A 19,161-nucleotide genomic window follows, 5' to 3' on the forward strand; every position below is an offset into this window, starting at 1 on the left:
GTGAATGATTTTGGTGAGTTTGTTTGTTCCAAAGTCAGAGAGCCGTGTCTCTCTACAGTCAGAGGTTTTTGTACGGCGGCTCAATCAGTTTGTATCACTGTGGTGGACTTTTGGTGGAGGAACCAGACTGGATGTTGGAAGTAAGTTTATATTTTTACTCATTGCTAAAAACTAAATACTACTCTTTAAAATATCTTTTAAAAGTGTGAAATCTGAACAATTGTAAAGTATTTTTGAATTCAGAGAAACTTCATGTATTAAAGTTTGAATTCCTCCTCATAGATGCTAACTCTGATCAGGTTTGATGAAATTCAATGTTTACATGATTTAAAGGACTGAAGGTGGAAAATTACGAAACTTAAATTATGAATTGGATAAAACTCCATTGGTCCCGTTGTTAAATTTTTACAAGACAATATAAACACATTTATGTTCTTCAATCCTGGATGGAGTGATGATAAAGATTTGTATTTGAAAATGTGCAAAAATTTCTAAACTTCCGCATTTCATCATAAATTCTTTCTACGTCTGGATGAAATGATTTGACCTGTTTAGTAAATGATGATTGAAATCCACATAAAAACTCTGAATTTTTATCAACTAACTGTCTGTATTTTTCTGTTTCTACTAAATACTTTAATGTTTATTTGAAACTTTGAAGTGATTTTGCTGTAAAACTTGTGAATGTTTCCACATGTGCTTGTTTAGTTTCCAGAGTAGTTGGACTTATTTGAGGTGAAACTGTGAGATGATTCTCTCTGAGCTGATTTACATGAGAGCTTTCTGAAAGGGAACTGAAACAATGTGTGAGTGAGTGAGTGCTGGAGCAGAAAAAGCATGTGACACAAACTCCTTGAAGGACTGAATCCAGCGTCTCACACTGAAGGTGTCCACGTGTGTGATGTTTGAGTGACAGCTGTGTGCTCCCTGTCCTCTAAGCTGATTGGTGTCTCCTAGGTGATGTCCGTCCCACCCTGACGGTGCTGCCCCCCTCCAGTGAGGAGCTGCAGCAGGGGAAGGCCACGCTCATGTGCCTGGCCAACAAGGGCTTCCCCTCAGACTGGAGTCTGTCCTGGAAGGTGGACGGCAGCAGCAGCAGCAGCAGCAGCAGCATGAGCTGGGAGGAGAGCAGGAGCCCCGGGGTGCTGGAGAAGGACGGCCACTACAGCTGGAGCAGCACCCTGAGGCTCCCTGCAGACCAGTGGAGGAAGGTGGTCTCTGTGAGCTGTGAGGCCACCCAGGGCTCCCACACTCCGCTCTCACAGACACTGAGGAGAGACCAGTGTTCCCAGTCCTGACCTCACTCACTGGGACTCTCATACTGCTTTGACTCTCTGTCTGCTCTCTGGAACTCTCTCTCTTTCTGTCTCTCATCAAAGTAAATAAAGATTCAAATAGTCCTATTTTCCTCCTCATCATGTCACAGCTCATGTTTTCACAAAATAAAGATGTTTGTCTTCAAATCAAAATGTTTCTGAGAGATTTATTGTTTATCAAATGTGTTTTTCAGTTAAAATGTGCAAATATGAAAGAGATGCTACAATGTGATGAAAGAGAGTCTTTATATATCAGGGCCCATTTTTTGAAAATGTCAACGATCGTTTAGGTGTTCAAATACAAAATGATGTCTTCATTTTCCTCTGATACAGTAAAGCAGTTCATAGTATTGTGGGAGAGAAGGATGAGTTAAGTTCATGTTGAAGTGACCATGGAGCTGCCAAAAGCACATGACAAATAAAATACTATATAATCATGTCCCATAAATGGCCACAAAAGGAAGAAAAGTCTAAATTGCTGTAATCAAATAGTTAAAAATTGAAGTCCTACAATTCCGTCAAATATTCAGAACCTAATCATTAAATCAAGAGAATTGATTTGTTAATTAGAAAAGCTTTTAGTTTTACAAGTAGTGCATCTGTTTAGATAAGATAAGTTAAGATGGAGTAACATCAGTAAAAAATACCAAGAAACAAAAACATTTAACAACGGAATTTCAACAAAACAGAAACAACTGTTTTATTTGACACTGAGAAAATGATTGTGAAAAATAAAATAGTGATGAGTCATGACTGTTCTGTTTATTTTGTTCTTCTTCTGTGTCTTCAGCCTCGTTCTCTCTTCACCAGTTCTCTCTATTTCTCTGGATCTTTCCAGTCGCTGCTGTTCACCATCTGACCAACAGACGTCCTCACACTTTCCCTCCAGTCTCCTTCACCCTCCTGATCACCTGCTCCTCATCCTCCAATCAGCTTCATTGTCAGGTTCCTTCACTGTACCTGCCTCCCTGACTGTTTCAATTAAATCCTGTCCAGTCTGACTTACTGATTTTTATTACTTGACCATTTTTGTTTACACTGAATATTGAAGATTTCTTTTCATCATTTAGATTTTTACATTTTAAATTATATTTTGTAGTACTGAGGGATGTACATATGCTTTTGGGCCATGACATCTTTGATTGTCTGGTTTCTGATGCTGGTCTGTGTCTTCACACTCAAATCATAACAGTTTATTCTCATTTACTGTCCCACAGTCACTTCTCTTGGTTTTCTGGACAATCAGAAAAGAACAAATGATTATGTTTGTATTTAGAATGATGAGAAGCTGCAACAGAACAAGTCATATTTAATCTGCTTGGTAACATTGTCTGTCTGTGTGTGTGTTCAGTGAACTGTATCAGTCACTTTAGTTTCTGTTCAGTCTGACTGAGGGAGGTTTTTGTACGACGCTTTTTCACTGTGTGAACAACCACTGACTGTTGATGTAGTGTTCACTCTGACAGTAATAAACTGCTGCATCTTCAGTCTGGACTCCACTGATGGTCAGAGTGAAGTCAGTATTTCCAGAGCTTGTTCCACTGAAACGATCAGAAACTCCAGACTGACGACTGCTAGAGCAGTAAATGAGGAGTTTAGGAGCTTCTCCTGGTTTCTGTTGGTACCAGTTGAAGCAGTAACTAGTACTTGGACTGACTTTACATGTGATGGAGACTCTCTGTCCTGGAACAACAGACTGAGATCCAGCAGACTGAGTCACAGTGATTTCTCCTGATGAGCCTGAAAACATGAAAATGAGGAGAAGAGTTATCGAGACAAATCCAGCTTGGAGAAAGATGATCAGCATCCAAACACATGAGGATCATTTCTTTAACATGGACAACAGATGGAATCAAACTCCATGCTGCTGGTTTCAGTGTTTCTCATCATCCTGAAGCAGAGTTTTCAGCAGAGTCTCACCCTGAACAAGGAGCCCCAGGGTGGCCAGCAGCAGAGTCCCAAACATGATCATTGTGCTGCTGTTGTATCAGAGTCTGTGAAAGGCCTGAACAGACACTGATCTACACTGAACTCTTAACGTCTGGGAGCACACAGGCAGGACACATATGCAAACACACCGAGTCAGTCAGCTGCAGCTGTCCTCAACACATCAGGCTGTTTCCTGTTCACTGCTTTGACTACTGCAATCATCCATCACCTAATGAGAGACAATCTGTGGCAGAGAACTTCATCTCCACTGTAAGATGTCACTTATGTTATGGAGGAGTTTAGAAGTTTATGAGACAGAAACTGTTTCAGCATCTTACTGAGGCTGAAGTTGTAGAAATGCAGGATGTGTGAAGTGAAAGACCCAAAATACATATTACTAAGTCCATATTACAACAAACTTGCTACTTTGTCATAGAATCGGTTACTTGAACGAATTACAACAAAGGAGACTTAATATAAACAATAATCTACAATACATCCCTCACTGATGGTCTGAAGAAACTTCTGTCATCCATCAGTGTGTAGGATGCAGCTCACACTGGTTATGAATCATTCAGTCTTAGTCTGGAGCCTCATTGAGCAGATCACACTTCTTCCATCAGACTTGGTCTCTCACACTCTGCTTAATGGTCATAACCCTCAGGGAGCAGTGGGGTCAACCACCAGAATAATGTCTCCAACACTCCTATTTTTACTCACTTTTGTCCTTTTCTGTCTTTCTTGGAGCAGCAGAAGATATTCCTGTGTCCATCTATACCAGACAAGATGAGCCACATACTGGACCTGCCTCCATTGACATTTGGCATAAAGGTGTGATATCACAAAGGTTCCAGGGAGATCCATTGAACTGCCTGAATAATTTAAACATCACAGTTTAGATCCAACAACATCACATTAGTTTCACTTTTTTAGAATTTTAAAACAAAGATAAATCTTGAGAAAGTTGCACATGGAAAACCCACAAATCCAAAGATTGATAAAAATGTAGAAACAAAACTCTGTTAACAGGAAGAGACCTCCAGCAGAACCAGAGTTAGGGAAGGCAGCCGTCTGCCTCGAATGGTTGGGGTGAGGGTAAAGGGAAGAGACAATAGGAGAGGAGAGACAAACAGACAGACAGCAAACAAGACAACATCAACACTGGTGGTGGAACCAGGAGCTCAGATCAGACCTGTGCATCCATTTAAATGATGGTTTTATTTTGTTTGGGTCATTATTGTCTCCACTAGTTGGGGTCCATCCACAGCATTTTATCTCAGACTGTCAGGCCCGCTGCTGCGAGCTCCAGATAGTGCTTTCCCCTTCCTGTCATTTCTGTTTGTTTTTAGGTGTGCTTGGCACAGAGGATGCCAAAACAGGTGTAGGAATTCAGCAATCAGTATCAGCAGAAGCACGGGCAGGTGGAATTGAGCCAATCAGAATCATCTCTGCTGCAATAAAGACAGACTCGACTCATCACTTGTTGCCGGACCGTGAATGACTCCCAGTTAGTTCTGTGCACTGTTCTCTCCATCCTTTATTTGTTGTGAACTCCTAGTAACATTTGTTTGTTCTTCCCTAGTCTGGATGCTTGCTTGTGCACCTTCTATCCCTTGTCTTCCTGGATCCTCTGGTTTCTGACATTTCTCCACAACTCCACACCCTCCAGCCCTTCTGGAAATCCCTCACCTGGTCCACCACCACACAGCCTCCTTCCCTCTGGCTCTCACACCCAGCCTGTCACTGCATTCTCCAGCTACTGAGTCCTCTCCAGCTGCACTGTCAGAGCCCTCTTCTCACCCTCTCCCTATCTGACATCCAAATACCTTTTTCCCATCTATCTCCCACTTTTTCCTCTCCCTCTCCGTCTTGCTTTCTCCCTTTCTCCCTCTCTCTTTCTCTCTCTCTCTCTCCCCATCAGCACTCTCAGTGAAGTGCAGCCAAGCTGCCGCCACTCAGACAATCAGCCGCTTCGTGGGAGTCTGGACAGCTGAGGATCATTCCACTAATCACCTGCCTCTGCTACAAAAGACCGGTTCACCCCTCCATTCTCCACCAGATTGTTGTACATGACTTACCTGTCAGTCTCGCTCTCGCCACTTCATTACCTTGTGTTCTTTTTGTGAAATGTACTAATGTGTCCTCTCATATGTCTTCACCCAGAACTGGCTGTCCAGACTCCTGCCTGCAGTGCTCTGCCTGTTTCCCCTTTTTAGTCATTTGTGACTAAAAACGTCGCAAATGGCGACCGTCTAAATGGAGCGCTCGATCGAGCTGAAACGCCTATCATGTTTTCTTCATGGAGGCAGCCATTTTGTATGATGTCATCAACCTCCCATGATTCCCGGCGCTCGCGGCGACCTGGTGACCGTCTAAATCGAGCGCTGCCTCTGTTTCCCCCCATTGGACCCTCCCAACGCCTCGAAACCCTCTGGATCCCTTCCTGGTTCCCCCTGGATCTCTCTGCCTCTGATCAGCCTGGTTCATTCCTCATCCCCGCCTGGATCATCTGCGTCTGCCTTCCCTTCTCCCATGTCGCCATTCCTCCAGGATCTCCATCCCCAAACCAAGCCCCACCGCCACCAGTGATCCCATAACCATCTGCTGACACACTCGACTCCCCCCACGGAACCGACGACGGCCGCTGATCCCCGGCTCACCCTCTCCAGAACCAGACCAACCCCCAGGTGCATTCTGAACTCGTACCGGACCCACTTCCTCTGCCAATAACACTGTTTGCCAATAAACCTCCTTAAATCTCCATTCCTGCCTCAGTAGCGTGTTTCCTCTGCTCGAGTCCAACCTAAAACCGTGACATGCACACCAGTCCTGTCCACTGCCCCAGCTCATACCACCTCAGCGTGAAGGCTCTCCAGTTCTTCTGGTCTCATTCCCTCTGTTCTGTCAGCAAAGTCTCAGTTCTGTAACCTTGCCAGCAAGTTGATTTCTCGCGATATTTGTGAGTTCACAAATCTCTCAAGAAAGCATCTTGTACCGCTCCCGCTTTCACTGTTCGGACAGAGCCAAGTTGGCACGGGCCAATCACACAGCAATTCAATTCAATTCAATTTTATTTATATAGCGTCAATTACAGTCAAATTGTCTCAGGACGCTTTACAGAATCCATGAGCAAGCCCAAAGGCGACAGTGGCAAGGAAAACACCCTTTTAACAGGGAAGAAACCTCGAGCAGAACCCGGCTCTATATAGGGGGGACCCATCTGCCTGCTGGCCGGGCGGGTTGAGAGGGACAGAGGAGGGCAAGGGGGAGGGATGGGAGATAAGGGAGGGGTGGGAAAGCAAGGAAAAACACAACACACATTTGGATACATGCATGACAGGATATGTGACACAAACAAAGTGTAAGCTAACATTGAAAACTGACTCTTATGATGTACGGCTCTGACATTAAACATACTCCATATATAGCTAGCAGTAAAATTCAAACAGTATGTAAGTTAGCATAACAAGTATAGTGAAGGCGATGCAGAGTTGACTGGTGGAAAAGGGGAGTTGGAAGCAGAGGGCTGGAGGAAGGTCAGCAGCAGCATCCCACAGTGGACATGGTGGAGACTGGACCAGTTGGTGGAACATCAACCGCAGATCTGAAGCTTCCAGCTCTGGGACCAGGGACACTCGGAGAAATAGCACAGGGGGAAACAGAGTGAATGTACTGCAATAACGGTATACATATTAAATGTAAAGGTGGATAGAGAAGGGCTCAGTGTGTCAAGAGAAGTCCCCCAGCAGCCTATAGGCCTATAGCAGCATGACTGAGGGCAGAACGAAGGGACGTCCAAGAGGGAGTCAGCTGTGCAATGAAGACACAAGCCGAACCCCTGTGGGTCACCCAGTCAGCCCTAACTATAAGATTTGTCAAAAAGGAACGTTTTAAGCCTGGTCTTAAAAATAGAGAGGGTATCTGCCTCCCGAACCCAAACTGGGAGCAGGTTCCACAAGAGAGGTGCCTGATAACTGAAGGCTCTGCCTCCCATTCTACTTTTAGAAATTCTAGGAACAACAAGTAAGCCTGCAGCTTGAGAGCGAAGAGTTCTACTAGGATAATACAGCCCGATCTCACGAGGATTCGTGAAACTGTCACGTAAGTTTTAGTTTCGGTTTCGTGCGCACCAACACGATTTCGTCATGTTTTTCGTGCCGCTCACCACGAAATGCGCACCAATGTATTTTAAACGGCGGACTTTTCGTGCCACCCAGAACGTATTTCAAACGAATGTGTGTATTATATTTTTAATGTAAAACCATGGCGAATCCAACGCTATATTTTGCATGACATCGTTCCTAAACATAACCCTAACCATAACCATAACCCGGTGGTACACTTACCTTTTTTTTTTTTTTTTTTTTTTTTTTTTTTTTTTTCCAATTTGCATAGGAATTTCAAGAATGTCCGGCGGCCGGCGGCCGCAAACGCGATCACACAAGCAGTATACGCCGATGGACAGCTTAGATCGTCATGAATCCGCTGGTATAAACCACTTTCAGCTGTGATTACCACAGCGGGTTTCGTTGTGAGCAACACGAAAAACATTTCGTGGTGAGCGGCACGAAAAACATGACGAAATCGTGTTGGTGCGCACGAAAAAGAAACAAAAAATTTACGTAACAGTTTCACGAATCCCCGTGAGACCGTGTTGGATAATATGGTACTAACAGATCTTTAAGATATGATGGAGATTGGTTATTAAGAGCTTTATATGTCAGAAGAAGGATTTTAAATTCTATTCTGGATTTAACAGGAAGCCAGTGAAGAGAAGCAAGTATAGGGGAAATATGATCTCTTTTGCTAACTCCTGTCAGTACTCTCGCAGCAGCGTTTTGGATCAACTGTAGATGTTTAAGAGAGCTATTTGGACAACCCGATAATAAGGAATTGCAATAGTCAAGCCTGGAAGTAACAAAAGCATGAACTAATTTTTCTGCATCACTCTGAGACAGAATGTTTCTGATTTTTACAATATTACGCAGGTGAAAAAAGGAAGTCCTACAGACTTGCTTTATGTGCGAGTTAAAGGACATGTCCTGGTCAAAAATAACTCCAAGATTCCTCACAGTAGTACTGGAGGCCAACGTGATGCCATCCAGAGTAACTATTTGCTTTGAAAGCGAGTTTCTAAGATGTTTGGGGCCAAATACAATGACTTCAGTTTTGTCTGAATTTAGCAGTAGGAAGTTAAAAGTCATCCAGGTTTGAATGTCCTTAAGACAATCTTGCAATCTAGCTAACTGATCAGTTTCATCTGGCTTCATAGATAAATACAATTGTGTGTCATCTGCATAACAATGGAAGTTAATACAATGCTTCCTAATAATATTGCCTAAAGGAAGCATGTATAATGTGAAAAGTATCGGTCCTAAGACAGAACCCTGAGGAACTCCATGATTAACTTTAGTATGCTCAGAAGAGTTATTGTTGACATGCACAAACTGGAACCTATCTGATAAGTAGGATTTAAACCAGTCCAGTGCTGTCCCTTTAATGCCAATTGAATGTTCTAGACGCTGTAATAAAATTTTGTGGTCGATTGTGTCAAACGCTGCACTAAGATCTAACAAAACAAGTATAGAGACTAGTCCATTATCTGATGCTATGAGTAGGTCATTAGTAACTTTCACTAGAGCTGTTTCTGTGCTATGATGCACTCTGAAGCCTGACTGAAACACTTCAAACAAATTATTCCTTTGTAAGAGTTCACATAATTGATTTGCAACTATTCTTTCCAGAATTTTAGAGAGAAATGGCAGGTTGGATATTGGTCTGTAGTTAGCTAACACATCTGGATCTAAAGTGGGCTTTTTAAGCAAGGGTTTGATGACAGCAACCTTAAAAGCCTGTGGTATATAGCCTGTTACTAGAGAGAGATTAATCAGATCTAACATTGAAGAATTAATTAAAGGTAAAGGTAAAATCTCCTTAAAGAGTCTAGTTGGGATAGGATCTAAAAGACATGTTGATGGTTTGGATGTAGAAACTGTTGAAATTAGTTCAGAGAGACATATAGGAGTGAAGAATTCTAAATATTCATCAGGTCTAACAGCCAATTCAAAAGCATCTGTGACATTTGTAGGAAGGGCCAGATTAATTTTATCTCTAATCAGAACTATTTTATGTGTAAAGAAGCTCATGAAGTCGTTACAGCTTAGAGCTAAAGGAATACAAGGCTCAACGGAGCTCTGACTCTTTGTCAGCCTGGCTACAGTGCTAAAGAGAAACCTAGGGTTGTTCTTGTTCTCCTCTATTAAAGATGAATAATAAGTTGTCCTGGCATTACGAAGAGCTTTTTTATAGATTACTAGACTATTTTTCCAAGCCACATACACTTCCTCTGAATTAGTGGAATACCACTTTCTTTCCAGCTTTCGGGATGCCTGCTTTAAAGTCCGCAGCTGGGAATTATACCAAGGAGCAAGTCTTCTCTGAGATATAACTTTCTTTTTTACAGGTGCAACACTATCAAGAGTTGTACGCAGTGAGGCTGAAGCATTACTAACATAATAGTCCACTTCTGTGGGGGTAAAATTATAATATTTGCCTTCTGATTTATCAGTAAATGTTGCTGAAGTAAACAGAGAGGGTAATATTTCCTTAAATTTAATTACTGAATTGTCAGACAAACACCTACTGTAATGATATTTGTTCTCAGCTGCTAAACAATCCTTTACTTTAAATTGAAATGTGATCATAAAATGGTCAGAAAGAAGAGGGTTGTGGGGAAATACTGTTAACTCTTCAATTTCTATGCCATAAGTCAGGACAAGGTCAAGAGTGTGATTAAAACTATGAGTTGGTTTATTGACATGTTGAGAAAACCCAATTGAGTCTAATAATGAATTAAAAGCTGTTGTAAGGCTGTCGCTGTCTATGTCAATATGAATGTTAAAGTCACCCGCAATAATAACTTTGTCTGAACTGAGCACTAATTCAGATAAAAAGTCTGAGAATTGAGATAAAAACTCAGAATAAGGAGCAGGAGGACGATATATAACAACAAATAAAACTGGTTTCTGAGCTTTCAAATTTGGATGAGAGAGACTAAGAGAAAGATTTTCAAATGAGCTGTAATCAGGTTTAGGCCTCTGGTTCAATTTTAAACTAGAATGGTAGATTGCTGCTACTCCTCCTCCTTGGCCTGTGATTCGAGGAATATGACAGTTAATATGACTAGGGGGAGTTGATTCGTTTAGGCTAACAAATTCTTCCTGCTGCAACCAGGTTTCAGTCAAACAGAACAAATCAATCTGGTGATCAGTTATCAACTCATTTACTAACAGAGATTTAGACGAGAGAGATCTAATATTTAACAGACCACATTTAATTGTCCTGATTCTTTGCTCTGTTGAAATAGAGGTATTAATTTTTATTAAATTTTTATGGTTACTATTTCTTTTGTATATTTTTGATTTGTTTAATTTATTGAATTTTGGTGGTCGGGGGACAGACACAGTCTCGATAAAGCTAACTGAATTACTGGAGGGTGACAGCTGTGAGGAACTGCAGAGAGGTGTGTAAGACTACAGCTCTGCATCCTGGTCTTAACTCTGGGTTGTCATGCTTTAGGAGTACTAATAAAATCAGCCATATTCCTAGAAATGAGAGCTGCACCAGCCAAAGTGGGAGCAGTATTCGTGTGTGGGGCGGGATATCCGAGTGTGAAGACGACACCAAGCGCCACTGCGCCAGTAGATCAAAACAAACATGGCAACGGAGGACAACGATCGTGTAGATGCTGCTATTAAGTCAGTTTTAGCTGAATCTCGTATCGTTTCTTTGAAGGAAGAACAACGAGAGGCGCTTTGCGCATTTCTGGATGGTAAAGATGATTGTGCTTTTTTACCAACGGGTTTTGGTAAGAGTTTAATCTACCAATTGATTCCACTCGTTGTGAAGATCCCGCGATTGGCTAAAAACAAACCTGTCAGAGGCGGGACATACTGTTGCATTGTCCAATCCGTGCCTCTTTCCTCCGAATGGATTTACATGGAGCGGTCCCAGATTGATATTGTGGAGTACTATCAAGTACTACACAATTATTAATCTGGCTATTGCCAGGTTATCAGTTCTGGCATTCCAGACTAGAAATAGCTTTGCGTTCTTGGGCATCTGTATTCTCAGTATTTTGCTGTAACTGCAGTTCTCAGGTTAGTATTTTCTCAAAGTCTTATATAATCTTAATTTGTCTGTCTAGTGAGTGTAGTCACTCTTCTGTAGGTTTGTATAGTTCACAGTAATTCCAGAAGTCTGTATTTCCAGTGAGTGTTAATACTCTTCAACATTAGTTGTTCCTGTGATTCAGAGTGAATTCCTAGATCTCAATTCTTGTTCTCAGTGAGTTATCACTCTTCTGAATTTGCAGTTTGTTATTCTGGCTCAATTGAGTTCTGAATTGTTTGACTTGCCAGCCTCAGTTGTACCTTCAGTGAGTTAGTTGTTCCTGAATTCTGTTTTCCCAACCAGACCGCTAGGGGCTCTGGAATTTTATATATATTCATGACGCCAGAGAAAAAAAATCATTTTGTCAAACTTAAAGCAGTGTTAAGGGCATACACACCGGGATGACCTCTAATAACCACTAACGTTCTAACTATTTCATAATTAATCATCTTTCTTTCATATTAGTGTCTCTATTTCCTCCCTGTAAAATCCAGGATCGAGTTTAAAATCCTCCTCTTCACATATAAAGCTCTTAGTGACCAAGCTCCGTATCATAAAGACCTTACTGTATCATATTATCCTAACAGAGCCCTGTGCTCTCAGGCTGCAGGTTTTCTTGTGGTTCCCAGAGTTTCGAAAACTAAAAGGAGACAGAGCCTTCAGTTATCAGCTCCCCTGTTGTGGAATCAGCTCCTTGTTTGGGTTCAGGAGGCAGACATCCTCTCTACTTTTAAGATTAGATTAAAACTTTCCTCTTTGATCAAGTTTATAGTTAGAACTTCTAAGGAACACATGAGCCATAACTTGTGTTGTTTCAGGTTTGGACTGCTGCTCAACTTCCCATGATTCACTAAACATCTTCTCCTGTTCTTCCTTCAGGGATGAATAAAGTTATTGTATTGTATTTACTCTCATCTTTCTCTCTACAATCATTTACAAACCTCTATTGCATCACTAACTGTGTCTCTTTCTGTAGTTTGTGCTTTGTCCTCTCTACAGGTGTCTCTGGATCTGGAGGTACATATCTCTAATCTGCAGTTACTGGCCTCACTGACTTACAAAGTGTATTGTTTGTCTATTTTCCATCTGTATCTGTTGTCTCTGTCCCCACTGATCCTCACCATACTGGTCAAGCAGATGGCCACCTTTCCTGAACCTGGTTCTGCAAGAACGCTTTGTTTGGATATTTTGTCTGTCACAGCCGGCAAAACAGAATTTTTCTTCCCCGTCTACTGTTGCCAAGTGTTTGTTCAAAGAGAATCGAAAGAAACTTTGGGTTTGTTGAATCTTTGTTTTACTATGTGAAGTGACTGAAGATGACATGTTGTGAATTGGAGCTATTTGAATGAAATTTAGTGAAAATAAAGTTGAAGATCGATAATAAAGGACTCTGAGTCTGATCTCTGTCTTCATATTTTCTTAAAAAGCAAATCATTTAGAAAGCTGTGATTCCAAATAAATCAAAGGTCGAAGTTCCTGATCATGCTTTATCTCATCTCTTAAGGCAACCAAAGGAAACTTTTGTTTGTTGTTTTTTCTGTTTTAACTTCTATGTGACGTATCTAAAGATGAGACAAGTCAGTTGGTGCTAGATGGATAAAAATGAATTAAAATAAAATGAAACATAGATAATGAAGGTTTCTGAGTCTGATCTGTGTCTTAGAATAAAAATAAATGAACAGTGACAGGATTGTTACTTGATTTCATTGTGAATCTGACAGAAACATGAAATTGTAATCGGACCTGAATGAACGCTGAGCAGCTGCTAAAAAGAGAGCTCGATTGGTATTAAAATATTTAAAGATACTGAACTTGTTTTGGGATCTGTGTGTGTGTGTGTGTGTGTGTGTGTGTGTGTGTGTGTGTGTGTGTGTGTGTGTGTGTGTGTGTGTGTGTGTGTGTGTGTGTGTGTGTGTGTGTGTGTGTGTGTGTGTGTGTGTGCCCATGTTTTTGCTACATTGTGGGGACCCCAGAGGAAAATTTTACTGCTCAAAGCTTGCTCTTCTACAGCTCAGGAGACAAATTTGAGATTCTCATGTCAGCCTCATTTTAGTTTCTATTTTGTCTCAAGGTTTCTCATACGTTTCTCCTAAAATTCACTAGGAGAAATAGGTGAGACAGGATAATTAGAGGGAGTCATACTTGAGACTTGTGGGAGATACCTTGCTAATCTCAATACAGTGTTTTTAATGGCTCCTTTATTTCTCCTCTGGAAAAGAAAATGAACAATAGTGGAGCTCCTACGGAGCAATATGTGAGACTCACTCACAGCTCCACATGAGCACAACAGACTTGGAATCAAACCACAACCTTCTGGGTGTGAGACAGCCACTCTACCCACTGAGCGATGCCATCCTATGCATATATTAATCTGCACACACACACCTTACAAATGCTGCAACAAATAAGACGTTGCCAGGATACAGCCTAAACATCTTGAGGCACTTATAATAATATATGGTGACTTCAATCATGTCACCCTCTCCTCCCACTTGACTGGATTTATCATTCTAAACAACACGGATCATCCACTCATAATATCGTGATGGGCCTCTCTCTTGACTGCAGGAATGAGAGATATAGAAGATCTTTGTACCCACAGCGATCAGGCTTTATAATTCTATAGCAAATAGCAGATGAGCTGACAGACAAATGAATTTCCCTTTTGGGATGAATAAAGTAATCTGAATCTTTATTAATTAATTTAAAAAATATATCATGTGGATTATAATAAAGTCAACATGATAGATGATTAAAAACAACCAAAACCTTGATCTGAGTCTGAGAATTCAATGAGCGCTTGTGGAGATCTCTTCATTTGTTCTCTCTGAGCTCAGTATGAGATGCATGAACTGAAGCTGGGATGAGAATAGATTGAGTTCTTAGAGAGAGCTCTCTGATTTCTCTGCCTGAGATCACAAAGAGACAGAAAAGTTGAGAAACTCTGAGAATTATATGAGAGCTTGTTGAGATCTCTTCTGAAACTTTAAAGGAGACTAAACTGAGATTTAGTGCATCTTATTGCTCAGGAGAAAAAAATGAGACACAGGAGAAATAAGCCTTCGTCTCAGTTTGGTGTCACGCAGATCTCAAAGTTGTCTAGGAGAAGTAAATGAGACATTTTTGAGATCTCTTTTTGAATTTTCTTTTCCTCTGGGACCAAATGTCCCCACAACTGTAGGAAAATCGAAAAGTTTTTTTCATTTCGGGCCCCACAAGTTTAAACAGTGTTTTCGTGGCCATGTTGTTGTTACTGAAAAAAGTAAAAATGCAAAAACGTTTCTTTAGGGTTAGCCATTGTTTTGGTTAGGGTTAGGGTTTGGTTAAGGTTAGGGTTAGGGTGAGGGTTAGGGGTAAGATATGAATGGGAGTCAATGGTAAGTCCCCACAATGATAGAAAAACATAATATGTGTGTGTGTGTGTGTGTGTGTGTGTGTGTGTGTGTGTGTGTGTGTGTGTGTGTGTGTGTGTGTGTGTGTGTGTTCAGTCAACTGAATCACTTCCATTTGTGTTCAGTCTGACTGAGGGAGGTTTTTGTACGACGCTTTTTCACTGTGTGAACACATACTGACTGTTGATGTAGTGAACACTCTTGCAGTAATAAACTGCTGCATCTTCAGTCTGGACTCCACTGATGGTCAGAGTGAAGTCAGAGTTTGATCCACTACTTGTAAAACGATCTGGAATCCCTGATGCTCGGTTGTTGGCCCAATAAATGAGCAGTTTGGGAACTCCTCCATCTTTCTGTTGGTACCAGTGAAAATAGCTTACATCCTGACTGGTCTTACAGCTGATGGTGACGGAGCCTCCCAGAGCAGAGCTCACTGCTCCAGACTGAGTCACTGTGACCTGTCCTCTGGACTCTGAGGATACAGAGACACAAAGAGAAAGCAGCGTCACGGTTCTGTGGGCTTGATTTGAGAGGGACGGATGTTGATAGAGGAGAGGAGTTGTATTCTCTGGACTTTACCTGTGAAGCAGCAGCAGAGGAGAGTCCAGATGAGGACGCAGATCAGAGTCATGTTTCTGATGAGGAGGATTTGTGTGTCTTCTGTTGTGATGAAGGACAGCTGTCAGTCATCCAGTGTTCAAGTGTCAGGACTATAAAGTCTCCCAGAGCACTGGAGCATGGTGCTGCTGATGCAAAGTGTCTCTATGGAAATGTCTGACTCACTCCAACAGGGACTTGGATCAATCTGATCATGCTGGTTATCAATCATCAATCAGATTATCAGGATATTTATTAGGAACATCACACAACATATCTTCTAAGAGTTTGTATTCAGGTTTACTCTTCTAGATATACCTTGTTTCAAAACGTTTCCATTTTTTTCAAATATTTAGTGAGAATTTATCAGGGGATCAGTTAATTAATTTAGTAATTTATTGGAAATATATGTGAACTGACTGCTGATATTGTTTCTCTTTGAAATACTTTATGTGTGCAAAACTTTCTTTTTATAATTTATCATCTCAGTCTTGAGAAAACACTTCTGTGAAACTTAAAAATCATTACATTTCTGCTGTCAGGACGATAAACTCTCCCAGAACACTGGAGCTTTTTTCTAACTTACAACAATTTTTCAAAGTTTATCAATGGATAAATCAGTTTATCACAGCATCATTTAGAAATGTGTACTTAATTTTAATTTTTAATTTTTTAACTTAATTTATCATGTATGATATATTTAACAGTTCATATGTATGAAATCTTCTTGTTGTTGCTTTTTATTTTCTGTTTTGAAATTGAATTTTTACCCAGAAAAGATGTAAAATGACATATACTAAATTAAACAATAAATTAAGTATATTTGTAGCTCTGTGTTATTTTCAGTTTTCATACCAGCTGACAAAGTGATACAAACAGTGAATGATTTTGGTGAGTTTGTTTGTTCCAAAGTCAGAGAGCCGTGTCTCTCTACAGTCAGAGGTTTTTTGTACGGCGGCTCAATCAGTTTGTATCACTGTGGTGGACTTTTGGTGGAGGAACCAGACTGGAATTTGGAAGTAAGTTTCTATTTTTACTCATTGCTTAAAAACTAAATACTACTCTTTAAAATATCTTTTAAAAGTTCGAAATCTGACCAGTTGTAAAATATTTTTGAATTCAGAGAAACTTCATGTATTAAAGTTTGAATTCCTCCTCATAGATGCTAACTCTGATCAGCTTTGATGAAATTCAATGTTTACATGATTTAAAAGACTGAAGATAGAAAATTACGAAACTTAAAGTATGAATTGGATAAAACTCCATTGGTTCCTTTGTCAATTTTTTACAAGACAATATAAACACATTTATGTTCTTCAATCCTGGATGGAGTGATGATAAAGATTTGTATTTGAAAATGTGCAAAAATATCTAAACTTCCTCATTTCATCATAAATTCTTTCTACGTCTGGATGAAATGATTTGACCTGTTTAGTACATTATGATTAGTATCCACATAAAAAGTCTTCCTCTTCTTCAACTAACTTTCTGTATTTTTCTGTTTCTACTAAATACTTTCATATTTAGTTCAGACTGAAGTGATTTTGCAGTAAAACTTGTGAATGTTTCTTCATGTGCTTGTTTAGTTTCCAGAGTAGTTGGACATATTTGAGGTGAAACTGTGAGATGATTCTCTCTGAGCTGATTTACATGAGAGCTTTCTGAAAGGGAACTGAAACAATGTGTGAGTGAGTGAGTGCTGGAGCAGAAAAAGCATGTGACACAAACTCCTTGAAGGACTGAATCCAGCGTCTCACACTGAAGGTGTCCACGTGTGTGATGTTTGAGTGACAGCTGTGTGCTCCCTGTCCTCTAAGCTGATTGGTGTCTCCTAGGTGATGTCCGTCCCACCCTGACGGTGCTGCCCCCCTCCAGTGAGGAGCTGCAGCAGGGGAAGGCCACGCTCATGTGCCTGGCCAACAAGGGCTTCCCCTCAGACTGGAGTCTGTCCTGGAAGGTGGACGGCAGCAGCAGCAGCAGCAGCAGCATGAGCTGGGAGGAGAGCAGGAGCCCCGGGGTGCTGGAGAAGGACGGCCACTACAGCTGGAGCAGCACCCTGAGGCTCCCTGCAGACCAGTGGAGGAAGGTGGTCTCTGTGAGCTGTGAGGCCACCCAGGGCTCCCACACTCCGCTCTCACAGACACTGAGGAGAGACCAGTGTTCCCAGTCCTGACCTCACTCACTGGGACTCTCATACTGCTTTGACTCTCTGTCTGCTCTCTGGAACTCTCTCTCTTTCTGTCTCTCATCAAAGTAAATAAAGATTCAAATAGTCCTATTTTCCTCCTCATCATGTCACAGCTCATGTTTTCACAAAATAAAGATGTTTGTCTTCAAATCAAAAGCGTTTCTTAGAAGATTATTGATTTGTCAGACGCTTTGTTTCAGTTAAAATCTGTAACTATGAAAGAGATGCTACAATGTGATAAAAGAGAGTCTTTATATATCAGGGTCCATTTTATGAAAACATCAACGATCATTTAGCTGTATAAATTCAAGATGATGTTTTCATTTTCCTCTGGTACAATAAAGCAGTTCGTAGTAATGTGGGAGAGAAGGATGAGTTAAGTTCATGTTGAAGTGACCATGGAGCTGCCAAAAGAAAACAACAAATAAAATACTATATAATCATTTCCCATAAATGGCAACAAAAGAAAGACAGTTCTGAATTACTGTAATTAAATAGTTAACTAGAAAAGCACTCGGAGAGCACAGACCTCCGCCAGGCCGATGATTACATAACCTCCTGGCGGAGGTAAAAATTGAAGTCCTAAAGTTCTGTCAAATATTCAAAACCTAATCATTAAATTAAGAGAATTGATTTGTTTATTAGAAAAGCTTTTAGTTTTACAAGTAGTGCATCTGTTTAGATAAGGTAAGATGGAGTAACATCAGTAAAAAATACCAAGAAACAAAAACATCCAACAACAGAATTTCAGCAAAACAGAAAAAAAGTGTTTTATGTAACACTGAAAAAATGATTGTGAAAAATAAAAGTGATGAGTCATGACTGTTCTGTTTATTTTGTTCTTCTTCTGTGTCTTCAGCCTCGTTCTCTCTTCACCAGGTCTCTCTATTTCTCTGGATCTTTCCAGTCGCTGCTGTTCACCATCTGACCAACAGACGTCCTCACACTTTCCCTCCAGTCTCCTTCACCCTCCTGATCACCTGCTCCTCATCCTCCAACCAGCTTCATTGTCAGGTTCCTTCACTCCACCTGCCTCCCTGACTGTTTCAATTAAATCCTGTTCAGTCTAACAAACTCTCATTCATGAAAACTGGGTGATTTCTTCTGCTGAGGAAGATCTGTGAAAGCTCCACAACTGCTTTTTCCAACGTCAGGAATGAACTTTCTGACTTATTGATTTTTATTATTTGACCATTTTTGTTTACACTGAATATTGAAGATTTCTTTTCATCATTTAGTTTTTTATATTTTACATTATATTTAACATTATATTTTGTCGTACTGAGGGATGCACAGATGCTTTTGGGCCATGACATCTTTGATTGTCTGGTTTCTGATGCTGGTCTGTGTCTTCACACTCAAATCATAACAGTTTATTCTCATTTACTGTCCCACAGTCACTTCTCTTGGTTTTCTGGACAGTCAGAAAAGAACAAATGATTATGTTTGTATTTAGAATGATGAGGAGCTGCAACAGAACAAGTCATATTTAATCTGCTTGGTAACATTGTCTGTCTGTGTGTGTTCAGTGAACTGTATCAGTCACTTTAGTTTCTGTTCAGTCTGA

At 40.7% G+C, this 19,161-nt stretch overlaps 2 gene segments (V, D, J or C); both read left to right on the forward strand.

Moving 5' to 3' along the window:
* LOC127533655 (Ig kappa-b4 chain C region-like) lies at positions 1–17,741 on the forward strand. The segment is given in 2 exon segments: positions 1–140; positions 17,242–17,741. Coding segments are annotated over 2 exon segments (474 nt in total).
* The window catches only part of LOC127533663 (Ig kappa-b4 chain C region-like), a 12,865-nt gene continuing 10,060 nt past the window's right edge, over positions 16,357–19,161 (forward strand). The window contains exon 1 of the C gene segment in view: positions 16,357–16,425.

This window comes from Acanthochromis polyacanthus, chromosome 4 (assembly GCF_021347895.1).
Source record: "Acanthochromis polyacanthus isolate Apoly-LR-REF ecotype Palm Island chromosome 4, KAUST_Apoly_ChrSc, whole genome shotgun sequence".
In the NCBI taxonomy this organism is placed as follows: domain Eukaryota; kingdom Metazoa; phylum Chordata; class Actinopteri; family Pomacentridae; genus Acanthochromis; species Acanthochromis polyacanthus.